Source organism: Heterodontus francisci, chromosome 17 (genome assembly GCF_036365525.1).
Source record: "Heterodontus francisci isolate sHetFra1 chromosome 17, sHetFra1.hap1, whole genome shotgun sequence".
Lineage (NCBI taxonomy): Eukaryota > Metazoa > Chordata > Chondrichthyes > Heterodontiformes > Heterodontidae > Heterodontus > Heterodontus francisci.
In genome coordinates this window covers 83,415,807-83,436,484 of record NC_090387.1, presented here as the reverse complement: position 1 = coordinate 83,436,484, position 20,678 = coordinate 83,415,807, and the positions used below count along the sequence as shown (strand labels likewise).

At 44.0% G+C, this 20,678-nt stretch overlaps 1 protein-coding gene across 1 annotated transcript in view; it reads right to left on the bottom strand.

The window, feature by feature from the left end:
- cog4 (component of oligomeric golgi complex 4) overlaps window positions 1–20,076 on the bottom strand; it is a 65,261-nt gene extending 45,185 nt beyond the window's left edge. The window contains exons 1-6 of the mRNA XM_068049778.1: window positions 19,937–20,076; window positions 17,077–17,159; window positions 14,214–14,328; window positions 6,271–6,445; window positions 4,890–5,083; window positions 2,362–2,467 (exon numbers count right to left, since the gene is read on the bottom strand). Coding sequence (XP_067905879.1) covers window positions 2,362–2,467; window positions 4,890–5,083; window positions 6,271–6,445; window positions 14,214–14,328; window positions 17,077–17,159; window positions 19,937–20,062 — 799 coding nt within the window. The 5' untranslated portion in view covers window positions 20,063–20,076. The remainder of the gene's footprint in view (window positions 1–2,361; window positions 2,468–4,889; window positions 5,084–6,270; window positions 6,446–14,213; window positions 14,329–17,076; window positions 17,160–19,936) is intronic.
- Window positions 20,077–20,678: the final 602 nt, after the last annotated feature.

Below are 20,678 nucleotides of genomic sequence, written 5' to 3'. Positions count from 1 at the left end.
TTTGTTATGGGAAGATCTTGTTTGACCAACTTGATCGAATGTTTTGAAGAGGTAACAAGGAACGTAGATGAGGGTAGTGCAGTTGATGTGATCTTCATGGATTTTCCCAAGGCTTTTGATAAGGTCCCACATGGCAGACTGGTTAAAAAAATAAAATCCCATGGGACCCAGGGAAATGCAGCAAGGTGGATACAAAATTGGCTCAGTGGCAGGAAACAAAGGGTAATTGTTGACGGGTGTATTAGCGACCGGAGGGCTGTTTCCAGTGGCATTCCGCAGGGCTCAGTACTGGGTCCCCTGCTTTTTGCGGTATATATTAACGATTTGGACGTAAATGTAGGGGGCATGATCGAGAGGTTTGCGGACGACACAAAGATTGGCCGTGTGGTAGATAGCAAGGAGGATAGCTGTAGACCGCAGGAAAATATTGATAGTCTGGTTAGATGGGCAGAAAAGTGGCAAATGGAATTCAACTTGGAGAAATGTGAGGTGATGCATTTGGAGTGGTTAAACAAGGCAAAGGAATACACGATTAATGGGAAAATACTGAGAAGTGTAGAGGAAATAAGGGGCCTTGGGGTGAATGTCCATAGATTTCTGAAGGTAGCAGGACAGGTCGATAGGGTGGTTAAGAAGGCATATGGAATCCTCTAATCCTCTCCTTTATTAGATGAGGTATAGAATATAAGAGCAGGGAGGTTATGCTGGAACTGTATAACTCATTGGTTAGGCCACAACTTGAGTACGGTGTGTAGTTCCGGTCACCTCATTACAGAAAGGATGTAATTGCACTAGAGAGGGTACAGAGGAGACTTACGAGGATGTTGCCAGGACTAGAAAAATGCAGCTATGAGGAAAGATTGGATAGGCTGGGATTGTTCTCCTTGGAACAGAGAAGGCTGAGTGGAGATATGATTGAAACGTACAAAATTTTGAGGGGCCTGGATAGAGTGGAGGTGAAGGGTCTATTCACCTTAGCAGAGAGGTCAGTGACGAGGGGGCATAGATTTAAAGTGATTGGCAGAAAGATTAGAGGGGAGATGAGGAAAAACATTTTCACCCAGAGGGTGGTGATGGACTGGAACTCACTGCCTGAGAGGGTAGTTGAGGTAGAAACCCTCAACTCATTCAAAATGAGTCTGGATATATAGCTCAAGTGCTGTAATCTGCAGGACTACAGACCAAATGCTGGAAGGTGGGATTAGAATAGGTGGATCTTTTTCGGCTGGCATAGACACGATGGGCCAAGTGGCCACTTTCTGTGCCTTAAACTTTCTATGATTCTATGAACCCCCACACAGCAGGAGCACATCAGCATCTGAGCGAGGAAAGGTAGGTTAACATTTTGTGCAAGACCCATCACCAGAACAGACGGGTCCCTCCCGAAACTTTCAAATTCCCCTTATAGATGGCATCATACCTGCTGTGTGATTTCCTGGTTTTCGGTCTTTATTTCAGATTTCCAGCATTATAGTTTTTTGTTTTAAACCTGAACATCTTTCTTGGTACCAGACACCACAATTTATTGCTTGCTGGACACACACCAGTACCCATGCAGTACAGGATCATTAGATTTCTGACACAATCCAGAACCAAGAACACAGATCCATGCGGTTACTATGGAGCCACCTGCTCACTGACCAATCTATTGCTGTGGTTAGCCAAGGCAACAGATCTTCCTAGGGTTTCAGAGCTGAAATGGCTTCTCCACAACAATGTATCTGAACCCCAACTCAAGACATTATCTGATCCCAAAATGTTGGGCTAGTGTTGTGGTTATGTTACTGGACTAGCGTGAACCAGAGAAAGCAAGTTCAAATCCCACCTTGGCAGTTTGAAAATTTGAACTCTAGATTAAACGAATCTGGAAAGGCTAGTACAAGTGAAGGTGACGATGAAGATTGTCATTGAAAACCCAACTGATTCACTAATGCCCTTTTACAGAAGGAAACCTGCCGTCCTTATCTGGTCTGGCACAAATGTGGCTCCATTCTCACAGCAAAACAGCTGGCTCTTAACTAACTTATGAATTGGCTTAGCAAGCCACTCAATTGTATGAAACCGGTACCAGTGGCTCAAAAAGGCAGCCCACCACTACCTTCACAGGGCAACTAGGGACAGGCATTAAATGCCAGCCTTGCCAGAGTCGTCCAAAACCCGAATGAATTTTTCAAAATTTTTCAGCTCAAGCACACTAATTCTAAACGAGGTGTAGCCACCAGGCTAGCGAAGCAGCAAAAAAGAGGACTTTCATGCCATAGAATTGACAGGATTCAAACTTAGAATTAGGCAGTGGCAGGCACTGTTCTAACCCCTTGTGTTAATGCCACTATTTAATTAGACTGACTGAGACGGTCTTACCTTCAAAGAGTAGCGTGAGGGTGTCAGCAAAGGTAACAGCTGCCCTGCGATCACTCATCTCAGTGCTCAGTGCCAGTTGAAGGTTTTCTTCAGCTTTGTTTGCAATCTTCAGTAACAGAAAACAGATCAGACTGGTACCAAAGATTTAACTAAAGCACATTTACATCGAAAACAGTGATACGCCAACAAGTTCCCTCAGTCACTGTACCATTTGTAAACCACCCCCCCCCCCCCAACCAACTGCAGACATAACAGACCTTTTTACTACAATACAGCACGAGAAAGGAAAAAAGAAAACCTGCATTTATATAGCAACTCTCATAACTTCAAGACGTCCCAAAGCCCTTTACAGCCAATTTGAACTGTATTCACTGTTGAAATGTACAAAACATGGCAGCCAATTTGTGCACAGCATGATCTCACAAACAGCAATGAGATAAATGAGCAGACAATTTGTTACTCTATTGATGTTGTTTGAGGAATAGGACACTGGGGAGAAGTGCTCTGCTCTTCTTTGAATCGTGCCATGGGGTCTTTGATGCCCACCTGAGGGTGCAGATGGGGCCTCGGTTTAATGTCGCATCCATAAGACAGCACCTCCGACAGTGTAGCAGTCCCTCAATACTGCACAGGGAATTTCAGCCTAGATTTTGCGCTCAAGTCTCTCGAGTGGGGTTTGAACAATAAATTTCAGACCCAGAGGCAAGAGCCATGGCTAGTATGGAAGGATGTTGTGCAAGTATCATTTGCAAAAGGATCTTTTTATTAGAAAAGAAATTTAAATAAATTTCTCCCAATCCATCACTTTCTCTTTAGAATTTAAGTTAGGCAAATGTTTCTCTCATGGGGGAATAAATAATGGCTCAGGCAACAGGCCAAAGGAATAAATTTTTGTTTTATAGACAACTGCAGCCATTCTGAATGAACAAGGCACCACAGCAGCAAAGAATGAAAGATCAGTTGTCTTTGCAGTTTACATTACTACTGGTTGAGGAAGGAATGTTGGCCAGGACACCAGAAGCATTCCCTACTCTGCTTCCAATGATGCCATGGGATTGTTACTATCTTGTTACGGCCACATGGTAAGGGGTGTGTGTGGTTCCCACTGTTCAACTCCAACTGACCGCAGCAAGTGTTTTTGTTAGTTGGGTTTTAACCCCTTTTGTTTTATTTGCTAAATAAACAGACTGAAACAGGTTTTCTTGCAGGTTTAAAACAGAAGATTAACTATTTATTGAGCAATATTCATTCCCGAAATGGTCGCAACCACACACACGAGCACAGAGAAGAGACAGATAGAGAGGAAAAGGGGTAAGTGGTTTGAAATCATGATAAACCTGTTCTCGGAGATCAATTTCTCTTTTAAAGTTGCAGGCCTGGGTTTTGTAGATCTCTTTGCAGCCGAGACTTCAATCTAGAGATGAGGGCTCACTTCCAGTTCTTTGCTTCACAAGTCGAAATGTAGAATTCACAGCAGGGTACCTTCTTTGGCTTTTGCTGGATTTTATCCCAGCTCTCAGCTGGACGGGCTTTCATGATGTTTGTCCTGGTTCTCTCTCCTCTCTCCTGAGAGCTACTTTTTAAGGTCAAATGGTGCCTCTGTTGGGAGACACAGATCTCTCTTCCTGTGGTGACCAATAGACCAGGATGCTGCTACTTCATACCTTCTTTGTTTCAAAAGAACCCATTCAATTCAAAAATGTCTCTTGATGGGTTCAGGATGGGTATAATTGATACTCATAGCTTGTAATATATCCTTTTGTCTTTACCAGACAGTAAGACAGTTTGACCTTCAGCAGCCATTTTACAGCACATTATCCACTTTTTAAAAGCAAAGTCAATTTTTATAACTCTTCAATTTGTGTTCTGTATTTTCAATCACTGCACTTCACGTGATCGTGACAATCTGCATCTTGATTTAAAGTCTCATACAAAGAGCCTTCAACAATACATCAATCTCTCAAGCATTGCAACTGAGCATCAGTTTATAGATTGTAGAACTTGAACCCACAATATTCTGAGCCAAAGGCAATAGTGCTACTAACTCAGCCAGGATGACATCGGGTGAGGGTGAAATCGGTCTTGAGCAGGAGCATGAAACAGACTCAGTGAATCAGCAGCCTGATTTACATCACACCTAATTCTCGTTTCCATTGACTTCAACAGAAAAGAAAAATTGGGCATGCAGTAAAAACGAGCTGCTGATTCGTAATGAGCCTGTTTCCAGTGAATGGTGCAAACCAATTTTACCCCCAGGGTTTTAAAGGCCTGATGATTGTGGAAAGATGGAGCAGAAAAGTTCCACAGTTTTCCACTCGAGCAAAAAGTGCGTTAGAGCAGGAGACAATATGCTCAGTCTCGATTTCAGCACGAGAAGTGGACAAAGGACAGCGGTCTGTGACATAGGGGATGGCGCATCTGAAGCTTCAGGTATAGATGTTGATGTAAATGCTCAACTGAAAATGAAAATCAATCCCGACACCATAAACTGAACAGAGACAACCCTTCTGTCATCCTGGTCTCCTTACCTGCTTACAAAGGTACTCCGAGAACTTGCTCAGCCCTTCCTCATGTAATCCCAGCAATGGGAAGGTCTTGAAGAAACGCTCCACCTGTGGCAGGTCACCTTCTGTGATGGCTACATCAAACTTTTCAGCCACAATTACTCTTAACCGCTGCTCTGCCTCTTGCAAAAGGTTTAGGTTTGCATCGATGATGTTGGCTGTTGGGAGATTTAGCTACAATTAGTCGAGGAAGGGCCTCTGATGCCTATTTTGCATTTATTCAACTATACCCATTTAAAAAAGTGCTCGGCAGCCGTATGCTCAAGTTTAACTAACAGAGCTTGCCACTGACTGCAATGAACTTCTATGTTCATCAATCAAGATGATCTCTGTATGCCAAGCCATGTGTAGACAGTCATTCAAGAGCCAGGGCAGAATTAAGTATTGTCACTTGGCTTATTTAGTGAACTTGTACCAATATATTGCAGAAAAAAAAATCACAAATATGTCAATATATTTTTGTATTACGCAAATAACTATTTGTGCGACAGCCTTAATCCGCTCCTACCAAAGTGACCGATTGACAATTCCACTGTTACATAACTGAGATACTGTCTCCATGCACAAACCAAGTTCAGGTGAAATTTGCAAGTGTACTATAGCTCAAGCAGATACAGTGGAAACATGTCACTCACCCATTTTGCATTTTAAATCATGACAATACAGGGTGGGTCACCTGCTTCCAGGCTTCTCCTTCTGCTGCTTTTATTGAGACTAGCTCAGTGCTTGACCATTGTAGCACAGCACTATTAGCTGGTGCAATAGTTACCCTGCACCTGCAGCACAATTGCAGGGTACATACTGTAGAAGTTCCTGACACATTATTTTGTTTCTTCACATCATAAATAAATGCAAATGATGTTGTTATCTCACAAGTACAGATGCACACTTGGAACAAAATAAAACCTGTGCAGGGAGGCTCAGCAATCTTCATGCATATTCACTGCTGATTGAGGACTGTGTTTGCCTTCTGGATTTATCAAGTATAGGAGGATCTTGTTGCTTCTACAAGACTTTGCAGTCATGCAACATAGAAACTGTTACGTTCTCATATTTTCTGCATCTCAGCACCAAAGTCTATTTCCATAAACAAGCTCTTGCTCCCTTCAAGCCAGACAGTGTCTTTACCTGCCTGCTATCTAAGCAACTGTGGGTCCAACATTAGGAGCTGGATTAATACTGCACAAAAATATTTCATGTAAAAAAACGTGTATCGCAGGGAAGGGGGGAATTTAAATCCAATCAATTTGAGCAAGATTCTAACCTAGATTCCAGAGGTGAAAAGGGTAATACGTTGTAGTCTCATAGCTGGAGGTTTAAGTGAGTCAGTATTTTAAGTCCTCACCTTCTTTACCCTGTCTGCTGAGTTCAATTACTGATTTGTCAAGTGAAAGGTAGCGATGGATGTGTGCGGCCGCCTGCTCGTAGTCCTCATTGCGCAGAGCAGTCTGCACTCCGTCAGTGCAGAATTTCAGATCCAAGATGTCATCTGCTCGCTGAATGGCCTGGTAAATCCTGTTCTGCAACACATGGATAAGATCATGATTACTACACTGGGTCTGCGGCCCCTCTTTTACTATTCCTCCCTTTCTCTCATGTGCTCATCAACTCTGAATCACACTCCAGCCTCTGACCCAAAAGACAGACTGGCAAGCTCACTTCCCTGGCCTCTACCAACACAATGATTGAGTCTTCAACCTGCAATACTGCCAAGATGTTTGCTCTTAATCTAATTCAGAACTTCATGTTCACCTCTTTTTTTACATTGTTTTTAAACAAATAAAGTAGTTCCTGTGAATGCTCAGTAACTAGCAGCATGGCCTGGTGTGGTACTGGGCCACACAGACTAGGAAAACTCCGAAAGGATCCCAAATGTGTGAATCTCAGCTGGGTTGGAGAATGGTTGGGGGGGGGGGGTGCGGGGGAAAGGGGGCTGAAGTGTTGCTATTTGCCACAATGCTCCCAGGCAAGGGAGGGCACTGAAGAAAGCCAGCCAGCATTTCCACTCCTGATTGCCATCCCATTAACAGAAAGTACATGTACATGGGCGTTGGGTAAGGTCAATATTGATGATATCCCAGGAGTAACTGTCTGACAGCATTCATAGAGCTATTGAATAGACACTTGAAGGCTGTCCGCACCCATGGCATGGTGTCCCAGGAAGACAATGTCCTCATGGGAGTAATAAGTTAAAGTACTTGTGTCAAAACAAGATTATGCTATTTTTTTTTTAATCATTCAACATCCAAAATGTTAAATGGATGCTTGAGCTGATTCTTGGTGTGAGCCTTGATGGATTTTCCTGCACAAAATTATTTTTAAACTTACCTATACCTGCAAGGCAGCATTCTATAGCAAGGTTCATATACTGCGCTCCTTTTACAATCTCTTATTGAAAGGAAAGGAAGGATAAAATCTTGCAAACAAGCTCAGTGATTTCTGGTTTTCACCAAACCTAACTTCCAAAATACCAGTAAAAGTTTTAAAATCTGAGCAGACAAAGAGCCCCATTTACACACAGTGCATTTAAAAGGCTTCATGCTCCTGCATGGCTTGTAAGCAACACAGTAATTAGCTCCGAATTAGTGGTCCGAAGAAGGGTCGCTGACCCGAAACGTTAACTCTGCTTCTCTTTCCACAGATGCTGCCAGACCTGCTGAGTGATTCCAGCATTTCTTGTTTTTGTTACAGTAATTAGCTCAATGTTCAGCACTATGCTGAACAGTACAGACAACAGTGCGTACAGTGAGCACGTTGGTGTTAACACAATTGACGATAAAACCAAATAGCAAAATAGCCAACGTGCAGTTTAAAAAACCCAGAAAGCCCACTGAGTGACTGCCTCTCCAAATTGTTAGCAGCTGCATTCAGACACTCATCACTAAGGTAATCGTACTTTAATGAGGTGTGAACTGCTGACTTGAAACTGCTTGAACACCAAACTTTGCCTGAAATCAGCAGAGCATTTTAAATTGATAAGTACTTGTTGAACAACCCAAACTATCCGGCCTGTTTACTACATTATAAGCAATGCCTTTGTAACTGAAATCTTTTGTTTCTTTACTTGTCCCATTTCTGCCGCCCCCTTTTGCCTTGCACTATCATCCCTTTTGTCATTTAATCATTCCTGCCCTCCATCCTATCACAGACCTTCCTTCCCCTCACCCCTTTCCCTGCCACTGTACTTATTGAAAACCTGTTACATCTCTAGCTTTTGCCAGTTCTGATGAAAGGTCATCAACCTGAAACATTAACTTTGTTTCTCTCTCCACAGATGCTGCCAGATCAGCCAACTATTTCCAGCACTTTTTCTGTTCTTATAATAGCAAGATTTATTTCAGGTTGAATAATACACAGCAGTGAGACAAGATAGATGTTGAGAGTGCAACAGCTACATAGAAACAGGCCATTCGGCCCAATTGTCTATGCTAGTGTTGATGGTCCAAACAAGTCTCCTCCCAACCTACTTCATCTCATCCTATCAGCCTATTCTTCCTCATTTACTGATCTAGCTTCCCCCTAAATTAATCTACACTATTCATCTCATCACTCCATGTGGTAGCAAGTTCCAAATTCTAACCACTCTCTGGATAACGAATAATAAATAATTAACAAATAATAAACAATTAAAAGCAATCCAAAAATCATCCATGATGAATTAAAATACCATTTCGGGCAATATATTTCTTGCAGTTTGATACACAAGTCTTTTGTAGATACATAAGATTCAACTTTGCACGGGAGTAGTAAGAATTTCCCAGCCCACCTCCCGAGTTTAGATCTTTAGCCAAAACTAAAGCCTGTGGATGCATTCTCAGACTTGAACAGTCCAATAAGGAACTCAGACTTGTCAAACATCCCTGGTTAATGACTCAAGGATAGGGAAAATTACACACTACCCGGGTCTCGCAAACCGGCTAAACTTTAGACCATATGATCACAGAATCACAGAATTGTTACAGTGCAGAAGGAGGCCATTCGTCCCATTGTGTCTCCACTGGCTCTCTGAAAGAGCAATTCCCTCAGTTCCATTCCCCTGCCTTCTCCCCACCTGCACATTCTTCCTTTTCATATAACTGTCTAATTCCCTTTTTAATGCTTCAATTGAACCTGCCTCCACCACGCTCTCAGGCAGTACATTCCAGACCTTAACCACTCGCTGCGGGAAAAAAATTTTCCCTCTGTCACTTTTGCTTCTCTTACCAAATACTTTAAATCTATGCCCTCTTGCTCTCGATCCTTTCACGAGTGGGAACAGTTTCTCTCTATCTACTCTGTTCAGACCACTCATGATTTTGAACACCTCTATCAAATCATCCCACAGCCTTCTCTTCGCCAAGGAAAACAGTCCCAACTTCTCCAATCTATCTTCATAAGTGAAATTCCTTATCCTTGGAACCATTCTCGTGAATCTCCTCTGTACTATCACCAATGCCCTCACGTCTTTCCTCAAGTGCGGCGCCCAGAACTGGACGCGATACTCCAGCTGAGGCCGAACAAGTATCTAACACAAGTTCAACATAACTTCCTTGCTCTTGTACTCTATGCCTTTATTAATAAAGCCCAGGATACTGTATACTTTATTAACTGCTCTCTCAACCTGTCCTCCCACCTTTAATGTCTTATGCACATATACACGCAGGTCCCTCTACTCCTGCACCCCCTTTATTCTATATTGCCTGTCCATATTCTTCTGACCAAAATGAATCACTTCATATTTCTCTGCATTGAACTTCATCTGCCACCTGTCTGCCCATTCCACCAACTTGTCTATGTCCTTTTGAAGTTCTACACTATCCTCCTCACAGTTCACAATGCTTCCAAGTTTCGTATCATCTGCAAACTTTGAAATTGTGCCCTGTACACCAAGGTCTAGGTCATTAATGTATATCAGAAAAAGCAAGAGTCCCAACACTGATGTCTGGGGAACTCCACTACAAACCTTCCTCCAGCCCAAAAAACATTCATTAACCACTATTCTTTGTTTCCTGGCACTCAGCCATTTTCATATCCATGTTGTTACCGTCCCTTTTATTCCATGAGCTACATGTTTGCTCACAAGTCTGTTGTGTGGCACTGTACCAAATGTCTTTTGAAAGTCCATGTACACCACATCAACAGCATTGCCCTCATCAACCCTCTGTTACCTCCTCAAAGAATCCAGCAAGTTAGTTAAACATGATATTCCCTTAAGAAATGCATGTTAGCTCTCCTTAATTAACTCACATTTGTCCATGTGACTATTGATTTTGTCCCGAATTATTTTGCTGGAAGTTTTCCCACCACCGAAGTTAAACTGACTGGCCTGTAGTTGCTGGGCTTATCTTTACACCCTTGTTTGAACAAGGGTGTAATGTTTGCAATTCACCAGTCCTCTGACACCATCCCCAAGTCTAAGGAAGACTGAAAAATTATGGTCAGTGCCTCTGCGATTTCCACCCTCATTTCCCTCGATGCATCTCATCCGGCCTTGGTTTAGATTCATAGAGATATACAGCACTGAAACAGGCCCTTCGGCCCACCGAGTCTGTGCCGACCCTCAACCACCCATTTATACTAATCCTATATTAATCCCATATTCCCTCTCACATCCCCACAATTCTCCTACCACCTACCTACACTAGGGGCAATTTACAATGGTCAATTTACCTATCAACCTGCAAGTCTTTGGCTGTGGGAGGAAACCGGAGCATCCGGCGGAAACCCACGCGGTCACAGGGAGAACTTACAAACTCCACACAGGCAGTACCCAGAACTGAACCCGGGTCGCTGGAGCTGTGAGGCTGCGGTGCTAACCACTGTGCCGCCCTGGTGCTTTATCCACTTTAAGTTCAGACAGCCGGTCTAATACTTCCTCTTTATCAATTTTAAACCCCTCTAGTGTCCGACTTACCTCCTCTTTCAACATTTCCTGGGTTGCATCTTCTTCCTTGGTAAAGACAGATGCAAAGTATTCATTTAATACCTCAGCTGTGCCCTCTGCCTCCATGTGTAAATCTTATTTCTGGTCTCTAATCGGCCCCACCCCTCCTTTTACCACCCTTTTACTATTTATATGCCTGTAGAAAACTTTGCAATTTCCTTTAATGCTAGCTGCCAGTCTCTTCTCATGCTCTCTCTTCGCTTCTCTTATTTGCTTTTTCAGTTCCCCTCTGGACCTTCTATACTCAGCCTGGTTCTCAATAGTATTTTCTACCTGGCATCTGTCATAAGCACACTTTTTCTTCTTTATATTAATCTCGACCTCTTTTATCATCCAGGGAGCTCTGGATTTGTTTGCTCTACTTTTCCCCTTCGAGGGAACATACCTTGACTGTGCCTGAACTATCTCTTCTTTGAAGGTAGCCCATTGTTCATCTACCAGTTTTCCTGCCAGCTTTTGATTCCAATTTATTCGCCCCATCGATGTTGGCTTTGCCCAGTTAATTACTCTTACCCTGGATTGCTCCTTGTCCTTTTCCAGGCACAGTCAAGGTATGTTCCCTTGAAGGGGAAAAGTAGAGCAAACAAATCCAGAGCTCTCTGGATGACAAAAGAGGTAGAGATTAAGATAAAAAAGAAAAAGTGTGCTTATGACAGATGCCAGGTAGAAATGCTCTCCTTAATCAATATTGCCACCCCTCCCCCTTTTTTCCTATTCCTATCTTTCTTGAACACCTTGTATCCAGGAATATTTAACACCCAGTCCTGCCCTTCTTTGAGCCAGATCTCTTATCACCACAACATCATATTTCCACAAGGCAATCTGCACCTGTACCTCATCAGTCTTGTTAACCACACTCCGTGCATTCACATACATGCACATTAACCCGGATTCAGACTTTATTACTTTCTCCCTTACTTTGACCCTACCGTACTATTCCCATGCTATCTCTCTCCCCCACTATTCTGTTCACCTTGGTATTCCTCTAATACTTGCTCCTGGTTCCCACGCCCCTGTCTAGTTACCAGTTTTACTTCCCTCCAATCTGAGCTCCCTCTCAGGTTCCCATCCCCTTGACAATATAGATTGATTCCAGGGATGAGGGGTTTGTCTTATGAAGAGAGATTGAGCAGTTTAGGCCTTTACTCTCTGGAGTTCGGAAGAGTGAGAGGAGATCTAATTGAGGTATATAAGATGATTAAGGGGATTGACAATGCAGACGTAGAGAGGATGTTTCCTCTTGTGGGGAAATCTAGAACGAGAGGTCATAGTTTAGGGTACAGGTAGCGGATTTAAAACAGAGATGAGAAATTACTTCTCTCAAAGGGTCGTGAGTCTGTGGAATTCACTACCCCAGAGTGCGGTGGATGCTGCGACATTGAGTAAATTTAAGGAGGAGATAGACAGATTTTTAATTAGTAATGGGTTAAAGGGTTATGGAGAATGGGCAGGAAAGTGGAGTTGAGGCCAATGAGATCAGCCATGATCGTATTGAATGGCGGGGCAGGCGCGAGGGGCTGAATTGCCTACTCCTGCTCCTAGTTCTTATGTTCTTAAACCCTCTCCAAAAGCACTAGCAAATCTCCCTGCAAGGATATTCAACCCAGTCCTGCTAAGATGCAACTCACCCACCTTGTACAGGTCCCACTGGTCCCAATGTCTTAGAAATCTGATGCCGTCCCTCCTACATCAGTTCTCCAGCCACATGTTCAATGCTCAATTCTCCTATTCCTATGCTCACTTGCACGGGAGACTGGGAGTAATCCTGAGATTACTGCTTTTGAGGTCCTGCTTTTTAATCTCCTTCCCAGTTCCCTAAAATCTGCTTTCAGAACCTCATCCCCCTTCTTACCTATGTCATTGGTACCAATGTGGACCACGACCTATGGCTGTTCACCCTCCCCCAGAAGAATGTCCTGCAGTCTCTCCGCGACAACCTTGACCCTGGCACCAGGGAGGCAACACACCATCCTGGAGTCACATTTAGTGCCTCAGAAACGCCTGTCTGTTCCTCTAATTAATGAATCCCCTATTGCTACTGCTCTTCCACTCCTTCCTCCCCTCCTGTGCAGCTGAGCCACCTGTGGTGCCACAAACTTGGTTCTGACTGCCCTCCTCTGAGGAACTATCACCCTCACCAGTATCCAAAATGGAAAATCGATTAGCAAGTGAGATCATATCAAGGAACTCCTGCACTACCTGCCTGGCTCTCTTAGACTGCCCGGTGATCACCCATTCCCTATTTGCCTGAATGCTCCTAATCTGTGGTGTGACCACCTCCCTAAACGTGCTATCTACGTAGTCCTCCGCCTCGCGAATGCACAACAGTGACTCCAGCCTCCGCTCGAGTTCCGAAACCCGGAGCTCAAGCTTCTGCAGCCGGTGACACTTCCTGCAGATGTATTTGTCTTGGACACATGGCGTCCATGACTTCCCACATGCCACAGGCTGTCCATTCCACTCGGCAGAGCTGCCCTGCCAGACCTTAACAGATTTATTATAAGTCGAATAACTTACCAAGTACTCACCAAACAGCTCCTTCCACTGCAGCGAAGCAAGAACCAAATACTGGAGGGTTAAAAAAAGTAGGAAAATAAAGAAAAATGGAGCCCCCTTCACCAAACTCGCCACTCACCAAACTCGAATCTCCACACTCAGCTTGTAATCTGCACACCGTGAGTCTAATAGACCTTACCAATGATAATAAAGCTTTGCCAATACTAATAAGCCTTACTACTATTAGTAATCCTTACAAATACGGATAAACGCTAATAATACTTAATACAGCTTATGTATTAAGTTGTCCCAATTTGAACTAATACACTCCCTACGGGTCTCTCTTGCTCACTCCATTATAAATTCAAATCTTATTCTATATTTGATTGAAATTAAATGAAATTAAAAGCTTACCTGTATACTCACCCCAGCTGCTTTGTGTCCCTGCTCCCATTGTTATAAGTCTATTCTTCTCAAAAAAAATGTCAGTCTCTGTTCCTGTACCTGATCACTATCGAGCAACTCTAGCTTGAAATTGTGAAAATGTAGATGGCTGTGATATCCTTCATGGTTGAATATTCTGCCATGATGTCATACCCTAACATGAGTCAACGCATTCAGAAGGAGAGGGGAGGGGAGGGGGAGAAAACTGGGATAAATGGGTTCAAGTGTGAGCCTACATCTGGCACTCCAGAAAACAGAACGTCTACTGCATCTACTGGTCAATATGGCAGATTTAGCATGGAGCTGGGACTACCAAACAACAAGGAAAACATCTCAAAAACTGACACTGTCCCATTACTATTTAGGAATTTAACAGCTGTACTTTCCACACTAGTTGCACTTGGGTTAAAAAGTAATTGCTGTACCTTGGCCAGGTCAAGCTGCCGAACCTTGCTGCTTACATTTTCAGCCAGATTGCATGTAAATGTGATCATCCCTGCAAGCTGTTTGGCATCCCCCTCGATCAGCTGCAAGTTCGGACTGGGGAAGAAAGCAATAAGGAACCATGAAAAAGGAACGATGTAAATATCAGGAAGTATATACAGAATGTAATACTTCACATTAAATACAGAAAATGCCGGAAACACACAGCAGGTCAAACAGCATCAGTAATGAGAAAGGACAAGTTAGAATCTCAAAAGTATATCCTTCAAAAGAACCAAAAACTAAAAGATAAATAAGCACTTTGGTAGTTTATTTTTACAACGCACTGAGGAACCCTCAAATAACATCACGTTCCTCTCCTGTTTAATGCCATAGTTAAATATTTCAACACACACATAAATCAATTAGTATTACATTTACTGGATTCGTAATTAAGTGTTAATTTTCAGATCAAAGTAAACGACTGCCACCACCAGGAAATGGACAATATTGCACTTCAGAAACCCAGTGTTAACATCAAGCTGTCTGTCCTCTAGGACAGCTAAATGAAATTCCACCAGTTGCTCACAAACATACAGCAACAGTATTTGCTGTGGTGACACAGTGCCTCAAATCAGCAAACACAGTTTCCTGCATCTTCCTGAAAGCCTCTAAACTATGCTTCATAGGTTTCTCCATTTGCAACACTGTCAGTAGGATTCAGTAAGACATAGTGGTGTGCAAATAAAATGTTCTAATATCACTATTTCAACTGTGAAGAACACCCAGCAGGATGTTAATAAGAATATATACTTGAGTTGTGTCTGGAGAATCATTTGGAACTGCACAACACCAAAATGTTTATACTGGTGGTGGGAACAATTTGAAAGGATGAATTTAAAGCATCGCAGAATCATACTGCACAGTAGGTGGTCATTTGGCTCATGGTGCCTGTACAAGCTCTTTGAAAGTGCTATCCAATTGGTCTCATTCTCATGCTTAATCACCCATAGCCCTGCAAATTTCTCCATTTCAAGAATATATCCAATTCCCTTTTGAATGTTATGACTGAATCTGCTTCCACCGCCCTTTCAGGCTGTGCATTCCAGATCATAACAGCCCATCGCATAAAAAATTTCACTCCCCCAGTCCCCTTTCTTAGGCAACCATTTTAAATCTGTCTCCTCTGGTTATCGACCCTCCAGCCAGTGGAAAACGTTTCTCCTTATCTACTCTCTCAAAACCTCTCAATTTTGAACACTGCTATTAAACCTCCCCTTAAACTTTCTCTGCTCTAAGGGAAACAATCCCAGCTTCTCCAGTCCCACATCTCTGGTACCATTTTAGTAAATCTCCTCTGCACCCTCCACAAGGCCTTGACATCCTTCCTAAACTGTGGTGTCTAGAATTGAACACAATACTCCAGCTGGGACCTAACTGTGATTTCTATCAGTTTAGCACAACTTCCTCTTACAAGTAAAGTATTACATACTATGATATAGAACCTGTAACATAGAAAAACGCTGTTCAGCCTAATGAGTCCATGTTGGTATCTACACTCTATGTGTGCAATAGCAATAAGGTCCCGCATGGGAGATTGGTCAAGAAGGTAAGAGCCCATGGGATCCAGGGCAATTTGGCAAATTGGATCCAAAATTGGCTTAGTGGCAGGAGGCAGAGGGTGATGGTCGAGGGTTGTTTTTGCGATTGGAAGCCTGTGACCAGTGGTGTACCGCAGGGATCGGTGCTGGGACCCTTGCTGTTTGTTGTGTACATTAATGATTTAGACGTGAATATAGGGGGTATGATCAGCAAGTTCGCAGATGACACGGAAATTGGTGGTGTCGCAAATAGTGAGGAGAAAAGCCTTAGATTACAGGACGATATAGATGGGTTGGTAAGATGGGCAGAGCAGTAGCAAATGGAATTTAATCCTGAGCAGTGTGAGGTGATGCATTTTGGGAGGACTAACAAGGCAAGGGAATATACAATGGATGGTAGGACCCTAGGAAGAAGAGTCAGAGGGACCTTGGTGAACTTGTCCATAGATCACTGAAGACAGCAGCACAGGTAGATGAGGTGGTTAGGAAGGCATATGGGATACCTGCCTTTATTAGCCGAGGCAAAGAAGATCAGAGCAGGGAGGTTATGACAGAGCTGTATAAAACATTAATTAGACCATAGCTGGAGTACTGTGTACAGTTCTGGTCGCCACACTATAGGAAGGATGTGATTGCACTGGAGAGAGTACAGAGGAGATTCACCAGGATGTTGCCTGGGCTGTGAAGAGAGACTGGATAGGCTAGGGTTGTTTCCCTTGGAACAGAGAAGGCTGAGGGGGGACCTGATTGAAGGGTGTAGCTAGGAAGAAACTTTTTCCCTTAGCAGAGGTGTCAATAACCAAGGGGCATAGATTTAAGGTAAGGAGCAGGAGGTTTAGAGGGGATTTGAGGAAAAAAATATTTCACCCAGAGGGTGGTTGGAATCTGGAACTCACTGCCTGAAGAGGTGGTACAGGCAGGAATCCTCACAACATTTAAGAAGTATTTAGCTGTGCACCTGAAACGCCATAGCATACAAGGCTACGGGCCAAGAGCTGGAAAATTGGATTAGAATAGATAGGTGCTTGATGGCTGGCACAGACACGATGGGCTGAAGTGCCTGTTTCTGTGCTGTATAACTCTATCACTCTAGCACACTAAATAGATCCAAGGACAAATCTGCAAAGCACGCTGTTTGTAAACAATTTGTCCCATCCAATAAGTGAAATTGAGACTCTGACCCAAAAAAATGTTATCACAACCTCTGACAGTAATCTGTTGCATTCCAGTTCTTTAATCACTGTTTCTCCATATTGGTACCTACCCCATGCGGTGCAGAGCCATCATCTTACTGTCCAGGCTGCTCTGCTGCCCAATGAGAACCTCAAGCTCTGCTTCAACCTCCTTCTGCAGAAAGAGCAGAAGAAACCAATCAGCCAATAGCATAAAAGCACCTTACAGGTGCCCAGAATGACATTGCAAACATGCACTGTATAAACATACCTGACAGATATGTACCGATTACAGGCATGCACATCCTTTACAATTAATACTCTTTCCAAAGGCACAGAAATGCACAACACTCCTCACTGAGCGAAGATGCCCAGTAGCACTCTTTCACCACAAGTCTTTTTTCCCCAAATTTCTCCCTTTTGCCAAATGCACTGAGTTTTGCTTGAGTCAGTTCTACTGCCAACAGCTGCTCTCTGGCTCTCCACCTAAGTAGCCATTCTGCATTGGTAAGTCAAGACAGTGTCCGTAAGCTGTCAAATGACCATAATGTCACAGCAAGACCAATCATGCTCTCAGAATCATTAGTTAAATGAGCAGAAACTGAACTGGGGATCTGATGGAACTAATGGTGCCCTTGTGGCTCAGAAGATTTATTCAGTGAATACTTGAGCGCATGGGAAAGGCTTCCACTGCTATGTCCAGACTGGCCAAGAGAGTGTGGGAAAATGGTGCACTGACACGTAACACAAAAGTCCGAGTGTATCAAGCCTGTGTCCTCAGTACCTTGCTCTATGGCAGCGAGGCCTGGACAACGTATGTCAGCCAAGAGCGACGTCTCAATTCATTCCATCTTCGCTGCCTCCGGAGAATACTTGGCATCAGGTGGCAGGACCGTATCTCCAACACAGAAGTCCTCGAGGCGGCCAACATCCCCAGCTTATACACACCACTGAGTCAGCGGCGCTTGAAATGGCTTGGCCATGTGAGCCGCATGGAAGATGGCAGGATCCCCAAAGCGAGCTCGCCACTGGTATCAGACCCACCAGCCGTCCATGTCTCCACTTTAAAGACGTCTGCAAACGTGACATGAAGTCCTGTGACATTGATCCCAAGTCATGGGAGTCAGTTGCCAGCGTTCGCCAGAGCTGGTGGGCAGTCATAAAGGTGGGGCTAAAGTGTGGCGAGTCGAAGAGACTTAGCAGTTGGCAGGAACAAAGACAAAAGCACAAGGGGAGAGCCAGCTGTGTAACAGCCCCGACAAACAAATTTTTCTGCAGCACCTGTGGAAGACCCTGTCACTCTAGAATTGGCCTTTATAGCCACTCCAGGCGCTGCTCCACACATCACTGACCACCTCCAGGCGCTTACCCATTGTCTCTCGAGATAAGGAGGCCAAAGAAGACTTGAGCCATAAAAACCATGCAAGTCCTAAGTTTGATTCCAGTTCTGTGGTGAGTTACATGATTACAGTGACAGTTGGGTTGCAACAATTAAACTTATGCTCCCAAGTTAGGGAGGGAGAAGAACAAAAGAAAACTCAGCCACGGTTCTTGCTCCTGATCACCATCTGGTATCTGCTGCTGAAAAGTGTTGGTGTCTGGACATTAGATGCGTTCAGTCTCAGTTATGATGCCCTCCATGGTAAAATAGCCTGCTGCCATTCACTATTAAACTACACGTGTGAAATAATCACCATCGGCTGAGCAATCACAAGAGGCTCTCAGAACTGTATCCCATAAGGAAATACCACCAGAAGAAAAACATGCATTTCTATCACGCCTTTCACAAACATAGGACGTCCCAAAGCACTTCACAACCAATGCAGTACTTTTGAAGTGTAATCCCTATTGTAATGTAGGAAACACAGCAGCCAATTTGGACACAAGCTCCCACAAACAACAAAGTGATATTGATCAGATAATCTGTTCTTGTGATGTCAACTGAAGGATGAATTTTGACCAGGACATCAGGGAGAACTCCTGTTCTCTTTTCTGAATAGTACCATGGAATCTTTTATACCCAACTGAGAGCAAAGTTGGGGCTCCAAGTTTAACCTCTCAGTTCTGCACCAGAGTGTCAGCCTTGATTTTTGTGTTCCAGTCTCTGGAGTGGGATTTAAATCCCAACCTTCTGACTTTGAAATAAAAACAAGAAACGTTGGAAATACTCAGCAGGTCTGGCAGCATCTGTGGAGCGAGAAGCAGAGTTAACGTTTCAGGTCAGTAACCCTTCTTCAGAACTTCTGACTTTGAGGCAGCGACTAAGCCACGGCAGACAGGGCACAAAGGAGGAGGAAGGAATAAAAGAAAATTGAAGAGTAAACTATTTATACAAAATGTACAACGGAAATGTGTATGTTTTTATATACACACACGTATCTTCTTTGGCCTCCTTATCTCGAGAGACAATGGGTAAGCGCCTGGAGGTGGTCAGTGGAGCAGCGCCTGGAGTGGCTACAAAGGCCAATTCTAGTGACAGACTCTTCCACAGGTGCTGCAGAAAAATTTGATTGTCGGGGCTGTTACACAGTTGGCTCTCCCCTTGCGCCTCTGTCTTTTTTCCTGCCAACTGCTAAGTCTCTTCGACACACACATATACATATATATTAACTGCTGAAATAAATACTGCAGATGCTGGAAAACTTAAATAAAAACAAGAAATGCTGGAAATACTCAGCAGGTCTGACAGCATCTGTGGAGAGAGAAGCAGAGTTAACGTTTCAGGTCAGTGACCCTTCATCAGAACTTTGTTTTCCTCTCCACAGATGTTGCCAGATCTGTTGAGTATTTCCAGCACTTTCTGTTTTTATTTTCTGCCAATCTAACTGAATTTACCCCCTTTGTTACTGCGGCCCCGCCCACTCCTGCTGACCGACCACCCACCCACCCTCGCTCCCAGTGCCAGCCCCCTACCACCCACCCGCTCCCCCTCTCCACCGCCCCGCGCCGCACCTCCTCGCCGCACAGTTTGCTATAAGCTTCCTGTAGCTCCGCGATCTCCGTCAGCCCCTCCAGAAACTCCATGGAAAGACTCGAGCAGCTGCTCCGGCCGCCAACAGACGTGGAACCCGCCGCCATCTTCCTCCGTCACCTCTGGTAACCACTTCCGGGGCAGCTTCGAGGACCCAGGACGACCCGGTATCCACTTGACAAAGCTCGACAATCCAGAGCAGGCCAGACAGGGGAAAAGCAAGTTTACAGAGTGCTGCACCCAGCTACAGTCTATCAAAACTAAACCCAGAGTGCTGAACCCAGCTACAGTCTATCAAAACTAAACCCAGAGTGCTGCACCCAGCTACAGTCTATCAAAACTAAACCCAGAGTGCTGCACCCAGCTACAGTCTATCAAAACTAAACCCAGAGTGCTGCACCCAGCTACAGTCTATCAAAACTAAACCCAGAGTGCTGCACCCAGCTACAGTCTATCAAAACTAAACCCAGAGTGCTGCACCCAGCTACAGTCTATCAAAACTAAACCCAGAGTGCTGCACCCAGCTACAGTCTATCAAAACTAAACCCAGAGTGCTGCACCCAGCTACAGTCTATCAAAACTAAACCCAGAGTGCTGCACCCAGCTACAGTCTATCAAAACTAAACCCAGAGTGCTGAACCCAGCTACAGTCTATCAAAACTAAACCCAGAGTGCTGCATCCAGCTACAGTCTATCAAAACTAAACCCAGAGTGCTGCACCCA